At 38.5% G+C, this 19,314-nt stretch overlaps 3 protein-coding genes across 3 annotated transcripts; 2 read left to right on the top strand and 1 right to left on the bottom strand.

Annotated features, from left to right (window-relative positions):
* The first annotated feature begins 989 nt into the window (after nucleotides 1-989).
* LOC133289994 (polygalacturonase inhibitor-like) lies at nucleotides 990-1,970 on the top strand. Its single transcript, XM_061488036.1, has one exon. The coding sequence runs from the start codon at nucleotides 990-992 to the stop codon at nucleotides 1,968-1,970; it is 981 nt and encodes a 326-aa protein (XP_061344020.1).
* A 14,444-nt stretch (nucleotides 1,971-16,414) lies between these two features.
* Nucleotides 16,415-17,323, top strand: LOC133289997 (polygalacturonase inhibitor 1-like). Its single transcript, XM_061488038.1, has one exon. The coding sequence runs from the start codon at nucleotides 16,415-16,417 to the stop codon at nucleotides 17,321-17,323; it is 909 nt and encodes a 302-aa protein (XP_061344022.1).
* A 1,349-nt stretch (nucleotides 17,324-18,672) lies between these two features.
* On the bottom strand, nucleotides 18,673-19,101 carry LOC133289995 (uncharacterized). Its single transcript, XM_061488037.1, has one exon. It carries the CDS (start codon nucleotides 19,099-19,101, stop codon nucleotides 18,673-18,675), a length of 429 nt encoding a protein of 142 aa, XP_061344021.1.
* Between the last annotated feature and the right edge of the window lie 213 nt (nucleotides 19,102-19,314).

Raw genomic sequence — 19,314 nt, 5'->3', positions numbered from 1 at the left:
TGTGGCTTAATACGATGACATGTTAACAAATTAGGTATACTCGGGGTTTTACAATAGTGGTAGTGATGAGGATGCTAGTGGTATAGAGTTATTGAGAGAAATAAGTGTTTCTCATTTTGTGCCCAGGAACAAAAAAAAGCAAAAAAAAATTCATTCTCTTTTCTTTTTTCCAGCACAAAAATTGAACCTGTTCTTCCGAGGAACAAAAAAAATAAACTGATTTTACCAAACGAGTTTTCTATCTATTTATGTTTTTGGGAATAGAAATTAAAAAAAAAATTCGGAAAGGTTGTCATGCACACCCTTAGTGATCACCATATTTCTATTATTTAAAGAAAATACTTTTGCACCTTTTTAAAAATTTATATCTCCTCGCATTATTTAGAATAAGGGACAAAGTCGTAGTCTAGCTGTAAAATGCCGAGGTTAGAATAATTATTTAACGATAAAAAGTGGAAATATGCACGATTGCACGTGAAGTGATTTATGTCTTTAATTAACATTATGAAACAGTGACATACAATCGTGGCTGCTATATTTGATGTCCTCCACGGTGGGGTTACCGTATGTTATTATGTACAAGTTGGAGGAACCACATATTTGGTCCAATCTTACGTATTGAGCGAAATCTTGGTGGGTAAAAAACATGAGGGTCTTGCATGTGAGGAGATTGAGCTAGCTAGTAAAATTATAATTTTAGATTTCAAACTATGCTTCAACTTGATTTGGCCCATAGAAAAGAATACTTCTAGGGTCTCAAAAACTATTATTCCCCTTGAGTTTGACTCATATCTCACTTCAGACACAATGATGAAAGAAGCTTCCTAGGCCATAGTAATATGGATATTCAATGAGCTCACCAGTTTTAGACTACTTTAGTCACTTTATACAATGCGTGCAATGTCTTTTCACCTTAACGTGCTATTCCTATACCTATATATAATCCAACATTCCCCTCCATTTTTCTTACCCCAAAATCAAAAAACACAATGAAAACCACATTGTTTCTCCTGTTCATTTTGCTCTCTCATGCTGCATCGGAAAGATGCAACCCAGAAGACAAAAATGTCCTTCTCCAAATAAAGAAAGAACTCAACAACCCAACCATTCTCTCCTCATGGAAACCAAACACTGATTGCTGTCACCAAAGTTGGTACGGTGTCAAATGCTATAATAAACGTATTGGCTCTCTAACTATCACAGACAATAACGACCTTAACTCTCAAATTCCACCCTCCATTAGTAATCTACCTTTCTTGCATGATCTTAATTTCATCAACTTACCAAACCTCACTGGCCCAATCCCTGAGTCCATATCCAAACTCACAAATCTTAAATTACTCACAATCAGTTTAACAAGCATATCAGGTCCAATACCCAACTTCGTGGCTAAACTGAAAAACCTCATTAACTTGGATCTCTCATTCAACAACCTCTCTGGGGCACTCCCTCCCTCTCTTTACAAGTTACCTAATCTCTCAGGAATCTTCTTTAACAACAACAAGCTCACGGGTTCAATCCCTCCTTCATATGGGTCCTTCAATACCAACAATTTAAAAGTTTTACTTCTCTCTAATAACCAGCTCTCGGGGACACTCCCAGTGTCCTTGGCAAAGTTCAACTCCTCGGTTAGATACCTTATCGACTTGTCTCATAACAGGTTTGAAGGTGATGCCTCAATGCTTTTTGGTTCCACCAAAATGGCAGAATATATAGACCTTTCTTGGAACAAGTTTGATTTTGATATAGGAAAAGTGGAGTTGTCTAAGACACTCACAACGTTGGATATAAGTCACAATCAGATCTATGGGAACCTGCCAATGGGAATGGAAAATTTAGTGGGTTTGAATGTGAGCTACAATAGGCTTTGTGGTGAGATTCCAAAGGGTGGCAATCTTCAGAGCTTTGATGTGTATACATATTTTCATAACAAGTGCTTGTGTGGGTCCCCACTTCCAAGCTGCAAGTGATCTCTGGTTCTAGTTCTTTTACACTTTGAGAAGTTTGATGAATAATGTGTTCGTTTTATTAGTCGCGTGTGGTTTTTAAACTTTTAGTGACCGTAGATCAGTCACACTAGTTTAGATCAGTCACACTAGTTTGGAATAATAAATTCACAATATATATATATATATATATATAGAAAAAGTATTTATACAGCCACTTTAGATTATATTATCTATAGTTATCATTTTTTAATTAAATCAGACCAGTAAGACATAGTTATATTAATAAAATTGTTTTTTTTTTTTCTTCTCTCAGATATTGTCGGCTGACGTGGCGGAAAGAGAAAATGCAATATTTATGTCTTACTGGTCAGACTTAGTTAAAAAGAATAACTATAGATAATCTTATCTAAAGTGACTGTACAAATATTTTACCATATATATATATATATGATTATGTTTTAAATTTTTGAGTTTTTCTAAGTAGATTTTTATTTTTTTATTGATTTTCTGATTCCGTAAGTAATTGGTGTTCTCTGTACGGTCATTAGAAAAATCCTCATTTCTTTAATAGTCCTCATGCTTCACGAGGTGTTACAATCGATTATGCTAACAAAGCTCCTCTGAAATATACAACAAGCCATGGCATTCGTGGAAAGGAATATTTAAGAGGAGCCTAAAATGCTAAAGGATTAACAAAAAAGAAAAAAATACGATTGTCTTATTGAATGTTTAAAACTTATTTTTTTCTTACTTTTTTCCTTTCGGCTTTGATATAGTTTATGTACAGTAATATCCCTTTTTTACTGGCATACCAAGCGTTCTGGCGTTTATAGAAAGGGTAAACTTTAGAAAGTCATGAGAGTCAAATGGAACTTTGCTAGCTAATTAAAATAAAATAATAGATTTCACTTTTGTATCAATTTGATTTGGCCTAAAGAATAAAATCCATTTATAGTGTCTCAAAAACTAACACCATTAAGCAGGAGCTAGTTTGACGTTTGTCTCCCGTACAATTCTTCCCAACGATTAAAGACGCTAAAGCTATATGTACTAATTAGGATGAAATTGGGTTGAGGCAGCTTACTCGGATCTATAGCCTAGTCTATATCAGGTTAGATTTAACTTATTATATATAGTCAAATAGAACATGTCTGAATTTTTAGAAAAACCTATTTAAAAAGCATGTGCTTTTTTTTATATGTGGGGCCAATAAACCTACAAACCGGCTTATATCATATTATTTATTTTAAATAAAATAAAATAATATTATTCATAGTAGTATCAAATGGTGATAATTCAGTTGGTACATGTGAGCTGAGTAGGTGGTGGAAAGACCTAGGTTTGATCCCCTACCAATATTTTCTTTGGGAGTGCATAAGATTTGTATCAATCTCTATAGTACCATCAGAATAAACATTTAGTGCTTAAGGAAGAGTTATTGATGTCTATCGTTCTAGCTTAGCTGAATATACCATCCAAGCTTTAATATATGGTGGAGATTGGCTACGTAATAAGTATGACTTTGAAGAAAAAATAAAAAGGTATATAAAAGTTTTTCGTTTTTAATCCTTTTTTTTCTTTCTATTCTTTAATCTTGTTTTTTGTTTTTCACATTTACAAATTGTTTGCCAACTTATGTAACCTTGGAATTGAATTTGCAGAGGAGAGAAGATGATGAGAAGTTTTTAACTACTACAAGCATCATAATGTATTGTTATCCAAAAAAAGAGAGCATCATAATGTATTTGTTGGATTCATGCAGTTATTTTAATTTACATAGTGTGGATTGATTAGTTGGATCTGATAAAATATATATTATTTGTTGGATGTGATAAGTTGTTGTTGTGATTCATGGTTTCGTTTGAACGTTGAAATTATGGTTTTTGTTTTAATAACAAAATTTGAGTATTTTGTGAAGTTGATTCATGTTATGCTTGAAAGTTAAAAATTAACAGGCTAAAGGTCAGACCAGGCCATTTGTTTTTTATAAATGGGTCGTGCCAAGCTAATAGTTAGACTCGTACTATGCTATCGGGTAAGATCAAATTGAAACTTTTGGGATAGGTTTGGACTTTTCGGGACAAAGTGTTGCAATTTCGGCAAGTATATCGATCGTTTCAAGTAATAAAAGTGTGAGTATAATATCGTCTTATGAGGATTAATGCACCAAGTATTATTATAACTAGTCCTCTTAATTTGGAAAACTCGAATTGGTTTGAAAAATAGAATTTGAATTAAAGTAAAAGTAATTAATTGCAATAAATATCAAGAATATTCAAGAACGCAAGAAGAGATACGATTAAAGATCTGTAATAAGAAACTGTAGCTAGGAATTATTTCACCTCAGATCCTCCTAGAGAAGTCTAAATTAAATTCAATACTAATTCATCTCAGATATTTCAGACAATTCATCTTCTAAAAATAGTTAGTTAAATCCTAATGTCTTATGACTTTAACCCTTTACTCTAATTAGAATCCTAATGTCTTAGTAATTCCTCTTAGAATAAGCATTAAACACAATGAATTATAAAGTCTACAATTCAAGCAAGCCTATGTCTAGATCATGCAAGAATTGATATTTTACCACTGTCAGGATTAAAACCCCAATATGTCTATTGCGGGCTCTAACCCTCAAATCCCTATAAGAGTGATCAATTCATACAAGGATATAGAAATTCATGCAAGGTAAAACACAAATAACTAAAACAATTTATTAAAGAAATCAAATTAAATCATAACTAGGATTCACATCGGATCCATAATCCTAACTACATAAATGAATTTAGGCTAACATATTCATAAATTCATAATAAAAATATGATGAAAAATAAAAAGAGTTCATGACAAAACTTGATTAATGATGACCAAGTGATGAAGCTTTGATGATCTTCTTCTTCTCCTGTAGAATTCTGCTCCAAAATTTTTCCTCCTATTCTGCCTTTGTCTCTAGAGTCTTTGCTTTCTTCTGTCTTCCGAATCTAGTTTCTGAAGGTTTCGTCTCGTTCTATTTAAAGACTTAAATTGAGCCTTTAATTTTGGGGCCAGCTCGCTGAAGCGAGCTGCTCAACGAGCAATTTTTCGTTCCTCTCTGTAAGAACCTGCACTGTTAATTAAGGAAATTAATTAATTAGATGTGAAAATTAGAAAATAATTCCATAATTGACCCTAATAATTATTATGAGGCTTAAATAAATATGGTAAGTGATTAATAATGTTGAAAGTCGCTTTTCTGATGAAAAGTGCAGATACCGGTTCTGTTACTCAGTATAAATGCGTACCGAAAAAGTATCTTAGAAAATTATAATAAGCGCATGAATATTCCTAGAATATTATATAGGACTAGGAAAACAAGTTTCAAATTAAAATAATGAGAACTGGTGCCAGAACTGATACTGGCTATGGAAAAGCGCGTACCGGAAATGTGCTGCAAAAAATAAAATAAAAATATGATAAAACACGTAAAAATGAGTAGATTCAGATTCCAAAGTTTGTGATTAAATTGTTAAGCGTAGCAATTAGCGCTAATACAGTGCGATTATGGCTTAAGTGACTATATATACTTATTCTTTGGGCACAAAACCCTAGACCTTCTATTCCTACGTGACTTTGGGCGGCTGAGGTTCTCTAAACACTGTTCCATTGCCTATTGCTTCATTTTGTGAGCCTTGAAGCATTTTCTCCTTGATTTATTCCTCTTTCTCCTTGTAAACATAGAGTGAGTGCTTGGAGAGGGTGAGTTTCAGCTGGTGTTGAGTTGGGGGTGCTGTTTGGGAAGAGTCTAAGGGCTGACTTGGTAGTTTGGGTGTTGAGGAGTCTTGTTCTTGGCTTGTGAAGCTTCAAGAAGCTTTCCTTGTGAAGAAAGGGCCAAGCTTTGTTGGCATTTTCGCTGCCTTTGCAAGTCAGATTGTAGGAGCTGAAGTGTGAGCTCCAAGAGCACATTCTTGCTCTGTTTTGAGCTTGGGTAAGTGTCATCAACCTTGAGCATGATTTTTCTTGGTTTAAATGTTGAGTCTTGGCATGTAAATGAGTTAGACAAGTAACTAATCAGTGTATGAACCTTTATGTGCCTAAAAATGGATCCTTGGACGTATAATAATGGTAAAAGTTGGACCTTTGAGTGATATCTTCGCGAAAATGCAGAACTGCATTCTGTCGCGAAATATCTGGATATGATATCCGGATATTGTTATCCGGATATGGGGTCTGTGATATCCGCATATGGATATCCGGATATGATATCCGGATATGGGATATCTGGATATGTACCCGACAAATATCTCGATATTCTAGGTTTTCGAAGAACAGTAGCTGCACTGTTCATACAGAAGGCTATTGGGGGTTAGTGGACCCTAGATTGATGAAGTTGAACTTCTGTAATAATTAATGTAAGTAAGAATCAAGGGATTAAGGGCTTGTGGCTTCGTGAGAAGCCTAAAGACGTAAAACGTAAAGGAAGGGCGTTGTTTTTAAATTGTATGCTTGTTGTGCCTAAATATTGATAATATTGTTGGTCCAAACAGATTGTGATCTTGCTGTTTGTGGACTCTAAGATATTGTGGACTCTTGGCATTAGATTGTTAGCTTGCAAGGTAAGCTTTCGTGTCCTCGGTTTAGCCATTGTATGTTCCACCATGTCCCATGGGGGATGGTTTATATGCATGATGTATTTTCATGTACTGTTTTATGAAATGCTATGGAGTTGTTCAGTGCAAATGCTTTATGATATGTATGTGGTGTGACGCCTACACAGGAGGCCATGGGGCGATCCTGTGGGCGAATACAACATGGGCTGGTACAACATGGGCTGATACTGTGTGGGTAATAGACGTATTCCTGCACTTCTCTGATTAGTAGAATAGTATAAACACACATGACATGATTATCTCCTGCATTGCACTGTTTTGGAACTTATACTGTTAAATGGCTTTTGAACTTATATTGCACATGTAAGTGAGCTTGAGGTGGAAGATCCTTGAGGACCCCTTGTCTTACTGAGATTTCTTTTTAGAGATCTCACCCCACGTTTGGGGCATCATTTCAGGTTCAGGTAATGTGGGGGTTGAGACCTCTAGTGGCAGGAGGCCAGAGCTTAGTTGATTGATGATATCTGCTTATGCTGTTTTGCTGTTATACCTAGATCCTGGATCCTGTTTACTGCTTTATGATTGTAGCTTCATTTATGGATTTCCTTGTTGAGACCTTGTTGCCTACGTTGTTTATTTGGTGAGCATGGGGATTGTCCATGCCACTTGACTTGGTTATGTCGTTGTTCAGATTCTAGTTGTAATAATACATCAAGATATTGTCTGGACTACGTGTTGTAGATCCGTGACTTAGATACTCACTTTATTTATATATTGAGGTATTCCAGTTAGTTGTCTTTGCAATTTACATACAGGAGATGTTTTATGAAAATTGATTAAGTAATCAACTTGGATAAGATTAATGACGTCATAATTGAAAAGAAAAAGATATTCCACATTTTTAAATTAAGCGTGGCTTAATACGATGATATGTTAACAAACCGGGTTAACACGAGGTGTTACATTTTATGGTATCAGAGCACTTTCTAGGGAAAAGCCTGTATGTATTGCAATAATTAAGATGTTTGGTTGTGTCTGTCTTGTGTGTTTGCTCCGTTGGATTTTATTATGATGATGTATATGTGATCGCATTGCGTGGGCCTGATCAACTCATAATTGTGTAACTTGTGCAGAGTCATGGTAAATTTCAGGAGAACCCGCGAGACCGCTGAGGGTCAACCCGACCCAATCCTGATTGCATTAGCTGAGATGCAGGAGGCTGCTAGGTTGGCCAACGTGGCAATGATGGAAGCTGTTAGGGAGGCGAACCAGAAGGCCACAGAGGATGCTCTTGAGGCGAACCGTTTGGAGAACATGACCATGATGAGGGTCATGTTAGAGGAGATGATAGCTGGTCCTACTGTTGGTCAGTTACCACCGCCATCGCCGCCTCCACCTCCACCCAGCCTACAGGACAACAGTCAGAGCCATATGGGAGATGGCAGCCACCTGACTGGGGCGATGCAGGTCTTCCTGATGCCTGCGGAGGGTAGAGATGTGATTGATCGCCGGCTGAATGCTTTCCGTAAGCATTAGCCACCTTCCTTTGATGGGTCTTATGATCCTATTGCTGCGGCGAGATGGCTACAGGCGCTGGATAAGATCTTATGCAGTGTTCAGATCAGCAGAAGCTGATGTTTGCTACTTATATGTTGTAGGGCGATGCGCATGAGTGGTGGATGAACACCTCTCATGAGTTCGAGATGCAGGGTCATGTTATGACATGGCCATTCTTTGAGGATTGCTTCCTTGGGAGGTATTTTCCTTACGATGCGCAGGAGCGGAAACAAGGAGAGTTCGACAGGTTGGTGCAAGGCTCGCTGCCTGTTGATGAGTACCTGGCCAATTTCAATGAGCTAGTGAAGTTTGCGCACTTCCAGATGGAGAGACCTACTCCTATTTTCTTGGCTGTTAAGTTCCGCAGGGGTCTTAGTGAGGATATTGCTGGTTACCTTGCGGGGTCTGCTTCTAGAGACTTCGGGACACTGGTGCAGCAGTGTCGGGATATTGAGGATTTCTGTAACTCGAGTAAGGCCAAGAGGGCCAAGGCGGCTGAGACGAAGGTAGCTGGTAGTTCCACTTCCTGGAAGGACAGGAAGTTTGCTGGCAAAGGCAAAGGGAAGCAGTTGGCTGCTAGGTAGGCGCCTAGTCAGTTCAAGAGGAGTTTCACTCAGGGGAGTTCAGCGAGACCTCCTACTCCAGATGCTTGGGTTGTGGGAAGGTTCATTTGGGGCCGTGTGCTACCAGTCAGACTATCTGTTTCCAGTGTGGCAAGGAGGGCCACTATGCTAGAGAGTGTCTGTCATCGACGGCGAGAGCTGCAGCAGTTCAGGAAGTTCCATTGCGGATGGTTTCCCTTCCACCTACAGCGGCACCAGAGGTGCCACCTGCCACGAGGCGAGTGTATACTTTGGATCGTCAGCAGTCGGACCGAGCTCCGAACCTGGTTAGAGGTACTGTTTCCATTAGTGGATCTTCTGTTGATGTATTGTTTGACTCCGGGGCTACGCATCCTTGATTGCTACCCCGATTATTGTGGGGCTTGAGTTGCCCATGTCTGTTCTTTCTCCACCGTTGCGGGTGACCACCGCCACCGGAGAAAGGTGTGATTCCTCCACTATTCATCGCGATGTGCCATTTTAGTGGGATGGCTGTGAGTTCTCGGTGGATCTGATAGGATTGCCGATGGCCAACCTTGAGATTATTCTGGGCATGGATTGGCTGTCCAGAAACTGTGCTTTGATTGATTGTTGTGCCAAGAGAGTGGTGATGTCTCCGTGTGGGTCCACAGCCAGTTCCTCGCCGTTCATTTCAGTCCTGCAGACTAGGAGGGACTTGAGAGCATGGGCATTTGGCTATGTGATGTTGCGAGGTTTGGTGAGTGGGACACAAGAGGATATCGCTGGCATTCCTGTGGTGAGGGAGTTCCTCGAGGTAGCATTTTATTGGCTGGTGTCGGATGTCGCCACCAGAGTTGGCTGAGTTGAAGAAGCACATGAGAACCTTTCAGGGAAGGGCTTCATTCGACCGAGTGTGTCTCTATGGGAAGCACTGGTCAGCTTGTTCAACTTAAGGGTGCTTTTGTGTAATCGAAGATTGATCTCCGGTCCGGATACCATCAGATTTGGGTAAAGTCAGAAGTCGTCCCGAAGACCGCGTTTCGTTCGACATACGGTCACTATGAGTATTTGGTGATTCCTTTTGGACTCACAAATGCACCCGCAGTGTTCATGGATTACATGAACAGGATTTTCCAGCCGTACCTGGATCAGTTTGTGATTGTCTTCATTGACGACATTTTGATTTACTCCAAGATGGAGAAGGAGCATGTTGAGCACTTGAAGATTGTGGTGCAAGTGCTGAAAGAGAAAAGGCTTTATGCTAAGCCTTCGAAATGTCAGTTTTGGCTCAAGTCTGTGAAGTTTCTTGGCCATGTGATTTCTGCATAAGGAGTTGTAGTTGACTCGAACAAGATTAAGGCCGTGCTAGATTGGGAGAGGCCCAAGACGGTAACCGAAGTGAGGAATTTTCTGGGTTTGGCAGGGTATTACCGGAGGTTCATCAAGGGATTTTCCATGCTGGTTCTGCCATTGACTCGCCTTACCCGCAAGGAGACTCCATTTGTGTGGACTCACAAGTGTGAGGAATGTTTACAGGAGTTGAAGGAGAGACTAACTACTGCACCTGTGTTGGTCCTTCCTGATCCTGCTGAGGAAGTCGAGTTGTACACCAACGCTTCCGGAAAGGGGCTTGGATGTGTGTTGATGCAGTTGGGCAAAGTGATCGCCTATGCTTTGAGGCAGTTGAAGCCTCATGAGGAGAACTACCCGACTCATGATTTAGAGTTGGCTGTTATTGTGTTTGCTTTCAAAATTTGGCGGCATTACCTGTTTGGGATGAAGTTTGCGGTGTTCAGTGACTATAAGAGCTTGAAGTATCTATTTGACCAGAAGGAGCTGAACATGAGACAAAGGAGATGGATGGAGTATCTGAAGGACTACGACTTTGAGTTGAAGTACCATCCTGGCAAGGCCAATGTGGTAGCTGATGCTTTGAGTCGGAAATCCGTGAGTCTATCCAGTTTGACCATGGGTGATTATGACATCATTGAGTAGTTTTGAGATCTAACAGTGACTTCCTTGTTTGGGGGTGCACTTCTCGAAATGGAAACCGTGCAAGTGGAGAACGAGCTCATGGAAAAAATCAAAGAGGCGCAAGTGCAGAGAGAGTGCCTTGATTACGTGAAGAACCAGGACGGAGTGTCTTGGAATGAGGATGGGTTGTTGACTTTTCAGAAGAGGATTGTGGTTCCTCGAGGTCCGTTGACTGTTGAGGTGATCACAGAGGCTCATAAGGGCCAGTTTACTGTCCACCCTGGTGCTACCAAGATGTATCAGGACTTGAAGAGAAACTATTGGTGGCCGGGCATGAAGAAGGACATAGTTGTTTATGTCTCTAAATGCTTGATTTGCCAGAAAGTGAAGATAGAACACCAGAAGCCGTCTGGTAAGCTTCAACCTCTAGAGATTCCAGAATGGAAATGGGAGAGCATTTCCATGGACTTCGTGGTGGGTTTGTCGAAGACTCAGGTTGGCTGCGACTCTATATGGGTCATTGTGGACAGGTTGACAAAGTCTGCCAATTTTCTTACAGTGAAGGTGAGCTTCATTATAGAGCAGTTGGCCAAACTGTATGTTCGCGAGATTGTGAGGCTTCACAGGGTGCCCGAGAGTATCATCAGTGACAGGGACTCGAAGTTCACATCTCGGTTCTGGGAGGCGCTGTGGGAAGCTTTTGGTACTCAGTTGAGACTGAGTACAGCCTATCACCCTCAGACTGACGGACAAACTGGGGGGACCATCCAGACATTAGAGGACATGTTGAGGGCTTGCACATTGGAGCAGGGTTCAACATGGGATAGGTACCTGCCATTTGTGGAATTTTCGTACAACAACAGTTTCCATGCTAGTCTGGGCATGGCACCCTACGAGGCGTTGTATGGTAGGAGGTGTCGTACTCCTACCTGCTGGTCTGAGGTTGGAGATCGTGAGTTGTTTGGCTTGGACTTTGTCCAAGATACCACCCTGCAGTTCCAGATGATCAGGGAAAAGTTGAAGCAGGCGCAGAATCCCCAGAAGAGCTATTATGATGTTAAGCATTGTCACTGGAGTTCAGTGAGGGTGAGCACGTGTTTGTGAGACTTTCACCTGTCACCGGTGTTGGACGGGCACTCAGAGTGAGGAAGCTGAGCCCACGATTTATTGGGCCCTATCAGATCTTTGGTAGAGTAGGACCTGTTGCCTACCGACTTGCCTTGCCTCCGAACTTAGCCAACATCCACGACGTGTTTCACGTGTCTCAGCTTCGCAAGTACGTATCGGATCCTTCGCACGTGGTGCAACCAGATGATGTGGAGGTTCAGGAGAACTTGAAAACTCCCGTCGGACCAGTTAGGATTCTCGATCGAGGCGAGAAGCAGCTAAGGAGCAAGATCATTCCGATGGTCAAGGTTCAATGGACAGGAAGAACTCCTTAGGAGTGTACCTGGGAGCGAGAGGACAAGCTTCTTCGGCTGTATCCTGACTTCAGAGAGAGGTATATTCTGATTTATTTGCTCGATTTTATTGTATGCTTGTTGTGAGGGTGCTTGTTGTGCCTAATATGTATGCTTGTTGTGAGCAGCTAAATATGTATGCTTGTTGTGCCTAAATATTGATAATATTGTTGGTCCAAACAGATTGTGATCTTGCTGTTTGTGGACTCTGAGATATTGTGGACTCTTGGCATTGGATTGTTAGCTTGCAAGGTAAGCTTTCGTGTCCTCAGTTTAGCCATTGTATGTCCCACCATGTCTCATGGGGGGATGGTTTATATGCATAATGTGTTTTCATGTACTGTTTTATGAAATGCTATGGAGCTGTTAAGTGCAAATACTTTATGATATGTATGTGGTCTGACGCCTACACAGGAGGTCATGAGGCGATCCTGTGGGCGAATACAGTATGGGCTGGTACAGCATGGGCTGATACTGTGTGGGTAATAGATGTATTCCTGCACTTCTCTTATCAATAGAATAGTATAAACACACATGACATGATTATCTGTTGCATTGCACTATTTTGGAACTTATATTGTTAAATGGCTTTTGAACTTATATTGCACATGTAAGTGAACTTGGAGTGGAAAATCCTTGAGGACCCCTTGTCTTACTGAGATTTCTTTTTAGAGATCTCACCCCACGTTTGGGGCACCATTTCAGGTTCAGGTAATGCGGGGGTTGAGACCTCTAGTGGCAGGAGGCCAGAGCTTAGTTGATTGATGATATCTGCTTATGCTGCTTATGCTGTTATACCTGGATGCTGGATCCTGTTTGTTGCTTTATGATTGTAGCTTTATTTATGGATTTCTTTGTTGAGACCTTGTTGCCTACGTTGTTTATTTGGTGAGCATGAGGATTGTCCATGCCACTTGACTTGGTTATGTCGTTGTTCGGATTCTAGTTGTAATAATACATCAGGATATTGTCCGGACTACGTGTTGTAGATCCGTGACTTAGATACTCACTTTATTTATATATTGAGGTATTCTAGTTAGTTGTCTTTGCAATTTACATACAGGCGATGTTTTATGAAAATTGATTAATTAATCAACTTGGATAAGATTAATGACGTCATAATTGAAAAGAAAAAGATATTCCGCATTTTAAAATTAAGTGTGGCTTAATACGATGATATGTTAACAAACCGGGTTAACAGGGGGTGTTACACTCGCTGTTGTGTTCGCTAAAGCAAGCAACAGAGCGAGCTTAATTAAACTTCTCGCTCATGTTCTCGCTGAAGCCAGCAGCAGAGCGAGGAAGAATTAATTTTTATTAATTCTTGATTTTCTTGATTTTTGATTTATCTTTAGCTGGTGCAAACTGCCTTCTCCTCATCAGATTAGTAATTTCTTCTTTCTAGTATGAAACAACCTGAAACAATAAAAAAAAGTTAGAATCTTATCTAGTTGTTGGTATTTTAATATTCCTTAAGATTTTATTAATTAACACTATATTTTTAATCATATTAATTATTATTTGAACTATATTAGACATTAAAAATATAGTGTCTTTGACACTTATCACAAAGCTCGGTCTAACTCAGCCCACTTTCATCCCTACTAATGATTATATAGGACGAAATGTCACTCCCATCTATTTCGTTTTTCATTGCAGAACAGCAATTGTTCCACCTTTTTTTAAATAGATTAAGCCTAAATATTAGTATATATGCAATAAGTGATAATTTGTTAGAGGGAACGACTCCTGACATGTAAAGTAAGAGAAGAAAGGAACAAAAGAAAACAAGAGCAAGCTATCCTTTACTTTGACTTTCCTTATTGCAATAAAAAAGCTGCTTTTATATCTTATTTATTTTAGAAGGGAAAAAAAATTAAAATATTATTATTTTAATAAATAATTACGAATATATAAGTGTTTTAAAATTATTTACAAATCTATAACACTTATTCACGCCCAAATTGGACGTGAATGTTTACACCTAAGTTAGGCGTGACTCGCGAGGCATTCACGCTTAATTTAGGCGTGATTCGTCTAGTGTTGAACGTGGCACAAAAAGTCAATTTACGAATCGTAAAACTTTGGAAGACCATAATTTTTTACTTAGTTATCCGAATTAGGTAAAAAAAAATTATTCCACATGACTTTTCAAGATCTATGCAGTAACACCTCATTTGACATATTTTATCTCTCACAAATACAGTTCAAATTTGCAACAATGGTATTATAAAAGCGTTTAAACCCAGAATCATCTGAGTTATTTTCAAACCAATACCAAATACAATCTTCTTTTTAAAAATCTTGAAATTGTAAAAAATAGAACAAGCAAACATCTAACTCCATTGAAGAGAAATAGAAGCTCGTAGACATAATAAGAGAGAAATTGTAAAAAATAGAACAAGCAAACATCTAACTCCATTGAAGAGAAATAGAAGCTCGTAAACATAATAAGTGTAAGTGTGTGTGTGTGTGAAATAGAAGCTCGTAGACATAATAAGAGAGAAATTGTAAAAAATAGAACAAGCAAACATCTAACTCCATTGAAGAGAAATAGAAGCTCGTAGCTCGTAAACATAATGAGTGTAAGTGTGTGTGTGTGAAATAGAAGCTCGTAGACATAATAAGAGAGAAATTGTAAAAAATAGAACAAGCAAACATCTAACTCCATTGAAGAGAAATAGAAGCTCGTAAACATAATAAATGAGTGTGTGTGTGTGTGTGTGTGACAATAGAAGTGAAAGAGAGTAGTTTTTTAAAAAATATTTTTGAAAAAATGATAATATAATATAATGTGATCTCGTTTCGGTGGTTCCTTTTTAAAACAAAAATTAATAGGTGATTTTTTGGCTTGGATGTCCGATTTTTTTTCCACATAACATTTTGATATCTATGCATTGAAAAATTTTAGAAGAATTATTTATTATTGTTGGGAAGTAAAAAATTAAATAACATCATTCACAAAGTTAAAGTTGTTTAGATTTTTAAAAAATATATTTATTTTTTTAGAAAATTATTTGGCTTTTGACTTCTGTTTTGTTTAAGCTAAAATTTTTAGCTTTCAATAAATGCAGGTTTTTGACTATTTTTTTTTTTTATAACTTATGTGTCTTTTAAAGAAGACATCCAAACGAAATTTTTAGTATAAGTGCGTTTTGTTTTTATAAAAAAAAAAAGAAGTAGTTTTTGCCTAAGAAAAACTAATCTAAACACAACCTAATTCAACTTTGCAGTTTAATCAAACCATCCAAGCATAAGTGGCTTGTGGTCCAACGGCTGCAAGCTGGAGTAATGATGCAAAGCCTCGGTGAACCGGTCCAGAAAAACCGGTCCATTGCAGTTCGCTTCCTGCTCAACAATAGTCACGAGTCACAACATTAATGGATCCGGGTTGGGCAAGCATGCGGTGATGCTAAAAAACGGAGTTAGCAACAACGCCCTGGGTTAAGACCCGCTAAACTTGTGCTTGGTCAAATTATATAAATTAATATGCTAGTTAAATGATACACGTGCGTCGTTAAGCGATCACCGTATTTTTATTATTTGAAAAAATATACTTTTTACACGTCTTTAAAAAATATATATCTCCTCACATTATTTAGAATAAGTGAACAAATCGTAGTCTAGCTGTAAATGACGAGGTAAGAAAAAATTATTAAACGATAAAAAATGAAAATGTGAAGTGATTTATGTCTTTAATTAGCATTATGAAACAGTGACACACAATCGTGGCTGCCAAATTTGATATCCTGCATCGTGGGGTCATCATATGTTATTGTGTACAGCAAGTTGGAGGAACCACAGATTTGGAAGCGAAACAACACCTAGGTTAGAACTTGGTCCAATCTTTCGTATTGAACGAAATCTTGGTGGGTAAAAAGCATAATTGTCTTGCATGTGAGGAGATTGAGCATCTTATGTCTATTCATGTTGCCTAGTGTTTTAAAGTTTCTTAAAGGGTAAAAAATGGTTGTCCAATGTGATTTTGCTAGCTATTAAAAGTATAATTATAGATTTCAAACTTTGCTTCAACTTGATTTGGTCCATAGAAAAGAATACTTCTAGGGTCGCAAAAACTATCATTCCCCTTGAGTTTGACTTGTATCTCACTTTCAGACACAATGATTAAATAAGCTTCCTAGGCCATAGTAATATGGATATATTCCAATGAGCTCGCCAGTTTTAGACTACTTTAGTCACTTTACAGTTTATACAATGGATGCAATGCCTTTTCACCTTAACTTGCTATTCCTATACCTTTATATAATCCAACATTCCCCTCCATGTTTCTCACCCCAAACTCAAAATCACCCAATAAAACAAACACAATGAAAAGCACATTGTTTCTCCTGTTCATTTTGCTCTCTCATGCTGCATCGAAAGGGTGCAACCCAGAAGACAGAAGAGTCCTTCTCCAAATAAAGAAAGAACTCAACAACCCAACCATTCTCTCCTCATGGAAACCAGACGCTGATTGCTGCCACACTAGTACTTGGTACGGTGTGAATTGCTTACCCCATAATAAACGTGTTGGCTCTCTAACTATCTCATTCGACAATGAACTTAACTCTCAAATTCCACCCTCCATTAGTAACCTACCTTTCTTGGACGACCTATATTTAACCAACTTACCAAACCTCACAGGCCCAATCCCTGAGTCCATATCCAAAATCTCAAATCTCAAATACCTCACAATAAGCTCAACCAGCATATCAGGTTCAATACCAAACTTCTTCGCCAAACTGAAAAACCTCGTTAGCTTGGATCTCTCATTCAACCACCTCTCTGGGACACTCCCTCCATCTCTTTCCAGGTTACCTAATATCTGGGTAATAAACTTTAGAAACAACAAACTCACAGGTTCAATCCCTTCTTCATACGGGTCCTTGGCATTAAGGGTGAACTCATCGTATATCAGTTTGTCTCATAACAGGTTTGAAGGTGATGCCTCAATGCTTTTTGGTTCCACCAAATTGACAGTATTTATAGACCTTTCTTGGAACAAGTTTGCATTTGATATGGGAAAATTGGAATTGACTAAGACACTAGACACGTTGGATGTGAGTCACAATCAGATATATGGGAACCTGCCTGTGGGAATGGAAAATATATTCATTTTCAATGTGAGCTACAATAGGCTTTGTGGTGAGATTCCAAAGGGTGGCAGTCTTAAGACTTTTGATACATATTTTCATAACAAGTGCTTGTGTGGATCCCCCCTTCCAAGCTGCAAGTGATCAGATCACTGTTTCTAGTTCTTTTACACTTTCAGAAGTTTGATGAATAATGTGTTCGTTTTGTAAGTCGCATGTGGTTTTTAAACTTTTAGTGACCGTAGAGTCACACTAGTTTGGAATAATAAATTCTCAATATATATATATAGGGCAATGCTTTTCTCATGTTAGATGAGATAATATTATCTCATGTAGAGACATAATTGGGTGGGTTCCACGGTTAAAAGAAAAGAAAAAAGAAAAAGAAATGCTGGCTCGGATTGCGATGTGTCTATGACATGAGATAAAAAATTTTATGTAACTTGAGAAAAACTTTTCTCATATATATATGACTACGTTTTAAATTTTAGGATTGCATTTTCTTATGTGACAGATGATATGTTTTTTTTCCTACTGAGACATATAAACGGGCCCCACAAGTTTCAAAAGAAAAATACAAAGCACAAGGTTCGATGGCTGAGACATATAAACGGGCCCCACAAGTTTCAAAAGAAAAAAAAAAGAAAAAAACAAAGCACAAGGTTCGATGGCTGTATAGGAAAAAAGAAAATTTTTATGTAACGGCAGACAATCATTTCCCCTTAAATGTTTTAGTTTTTCTAACTAGGTTTTTTTTATTATTATATATTATTGATTTTCTGATTCCGTACGTAATTGGTGTTCTCTGTACGGTCATTAGAAAAATCCTCATTTCTTTAATATACAAGAAGCCATGGCATTCATGGAAAGGAATATTTACGAGAAGCCTAAAATGCTAAAGGATTAACAAAAAAGAAAACAAATACGATATTTGTCTTATGCAATGTTTAATACCTTTTTTTTTTCTCTTACTTTTTTCCTTTCGGCTTTGATGTAGTTTATGTACATGCAGTAATATCCGTTTTTTACTGCCATACCAAACGTAAACTTTAGAAAGTCATGAGAGTCAAATGGAATTTTGCTAGCTAATTAAAATAAAATAATAAACCCGCAAGGGTAGCTCAGTTGGCAAATAAGCCAAAAATCTTCGATCGGAGGATTAGTCTCGTCCTTTCTCCGGTTGCGAAGCTTAGTGCACCCACTGTTACAATGAGGGGCTAGCCCAAACGGCCCGTACTCCGAGGGCATGGTGCCCGGAGAAGGTTGAATGGGGATATCTCCTGACAATGTACCAAAAAATAAAAATAAAAAAAATAATAATAATAGATCTCAATTTTGTATCAAATTGATTTGGCCTAAAGAATAAAATCCATTTGTAGTGTCTCAAAAACTAACACCATTAAGCAGGAGCTAGTTTGACGTTTGTCTCCCGTACAATTCTTTTTTTTGAAAACGAAGGTAACAAACAAGCAAAAAGAAAAAAGAAGCTACTACTACATCCTACAGAGCCTCCTCGGGCAACAGATGCCCATTACATCTCTATCAATAAAGATCCTACATCCAACTGGTGGTTCCCTGAGTACTTGGATATTCCAGTCTGTATACTGGTACGCATAGGAGGCCATGTAGTCGGCTACCATATTGCCTTCGCGAAGGGTATGCGAAACCACTACCTCCGAATCATTCTTGATCAGAAGTCGAATTCTGTTGATGGAATGAGCCAGAGGGTGTGAATCTTGACAACCATTTTTGATGAGGTTGACAGCCACCAGAGAGTCACCTAATAAGCAGATCTTCTTGAAACCAGCCTTCCAAGCTTGTTGGAGACCTTCCCAGAACCCTCTAACTTCAGCAGCTAGGGAGTTACCATGACCCAGGTTACCACAAAAACCCAAGATCCATCTACCTGAAGCGTCTCTCATGACTCCACCAAAGCTAGATTTCGATTCTCACATTAATACTAATACTAGACCCATCGACATTGACCTTGATCCAATCATGCAACGGGAATTGCCAGCCAATATGGATTGTTGTTCTACAATTCTGCATGATGCCAGTTTGACAAAGGAGATTACGGGCAGCCGCTAAATTTTCCACAAAAAACTTGGATGATAGGATGATGCCACTTGTAGAAG

This window comes from Gastrolobium bilobum, unplaced genomic scaffold, assembly GCF_033153095.1.
Source record: "Gastrolobium bilobum isolate Gb01-03AN ecotype WA unplaced genomic scaffold, APGP_CSIRO_Gbil_v1 utg158947, whole genome shotgun sequence".
Taxonomy (NCBI): domain Eukaryota; kingdom Viridiplantae; phylum Streptophyta; class Magnoliopsida; order Fabales; family Fabaceae; genus Gastrolobium; species Gastrolobium bilobum.
Note: the sequence above shows the minus strand (reverse complement) of the source record. Positions and strands in the feature narration are given on the sequence as shown.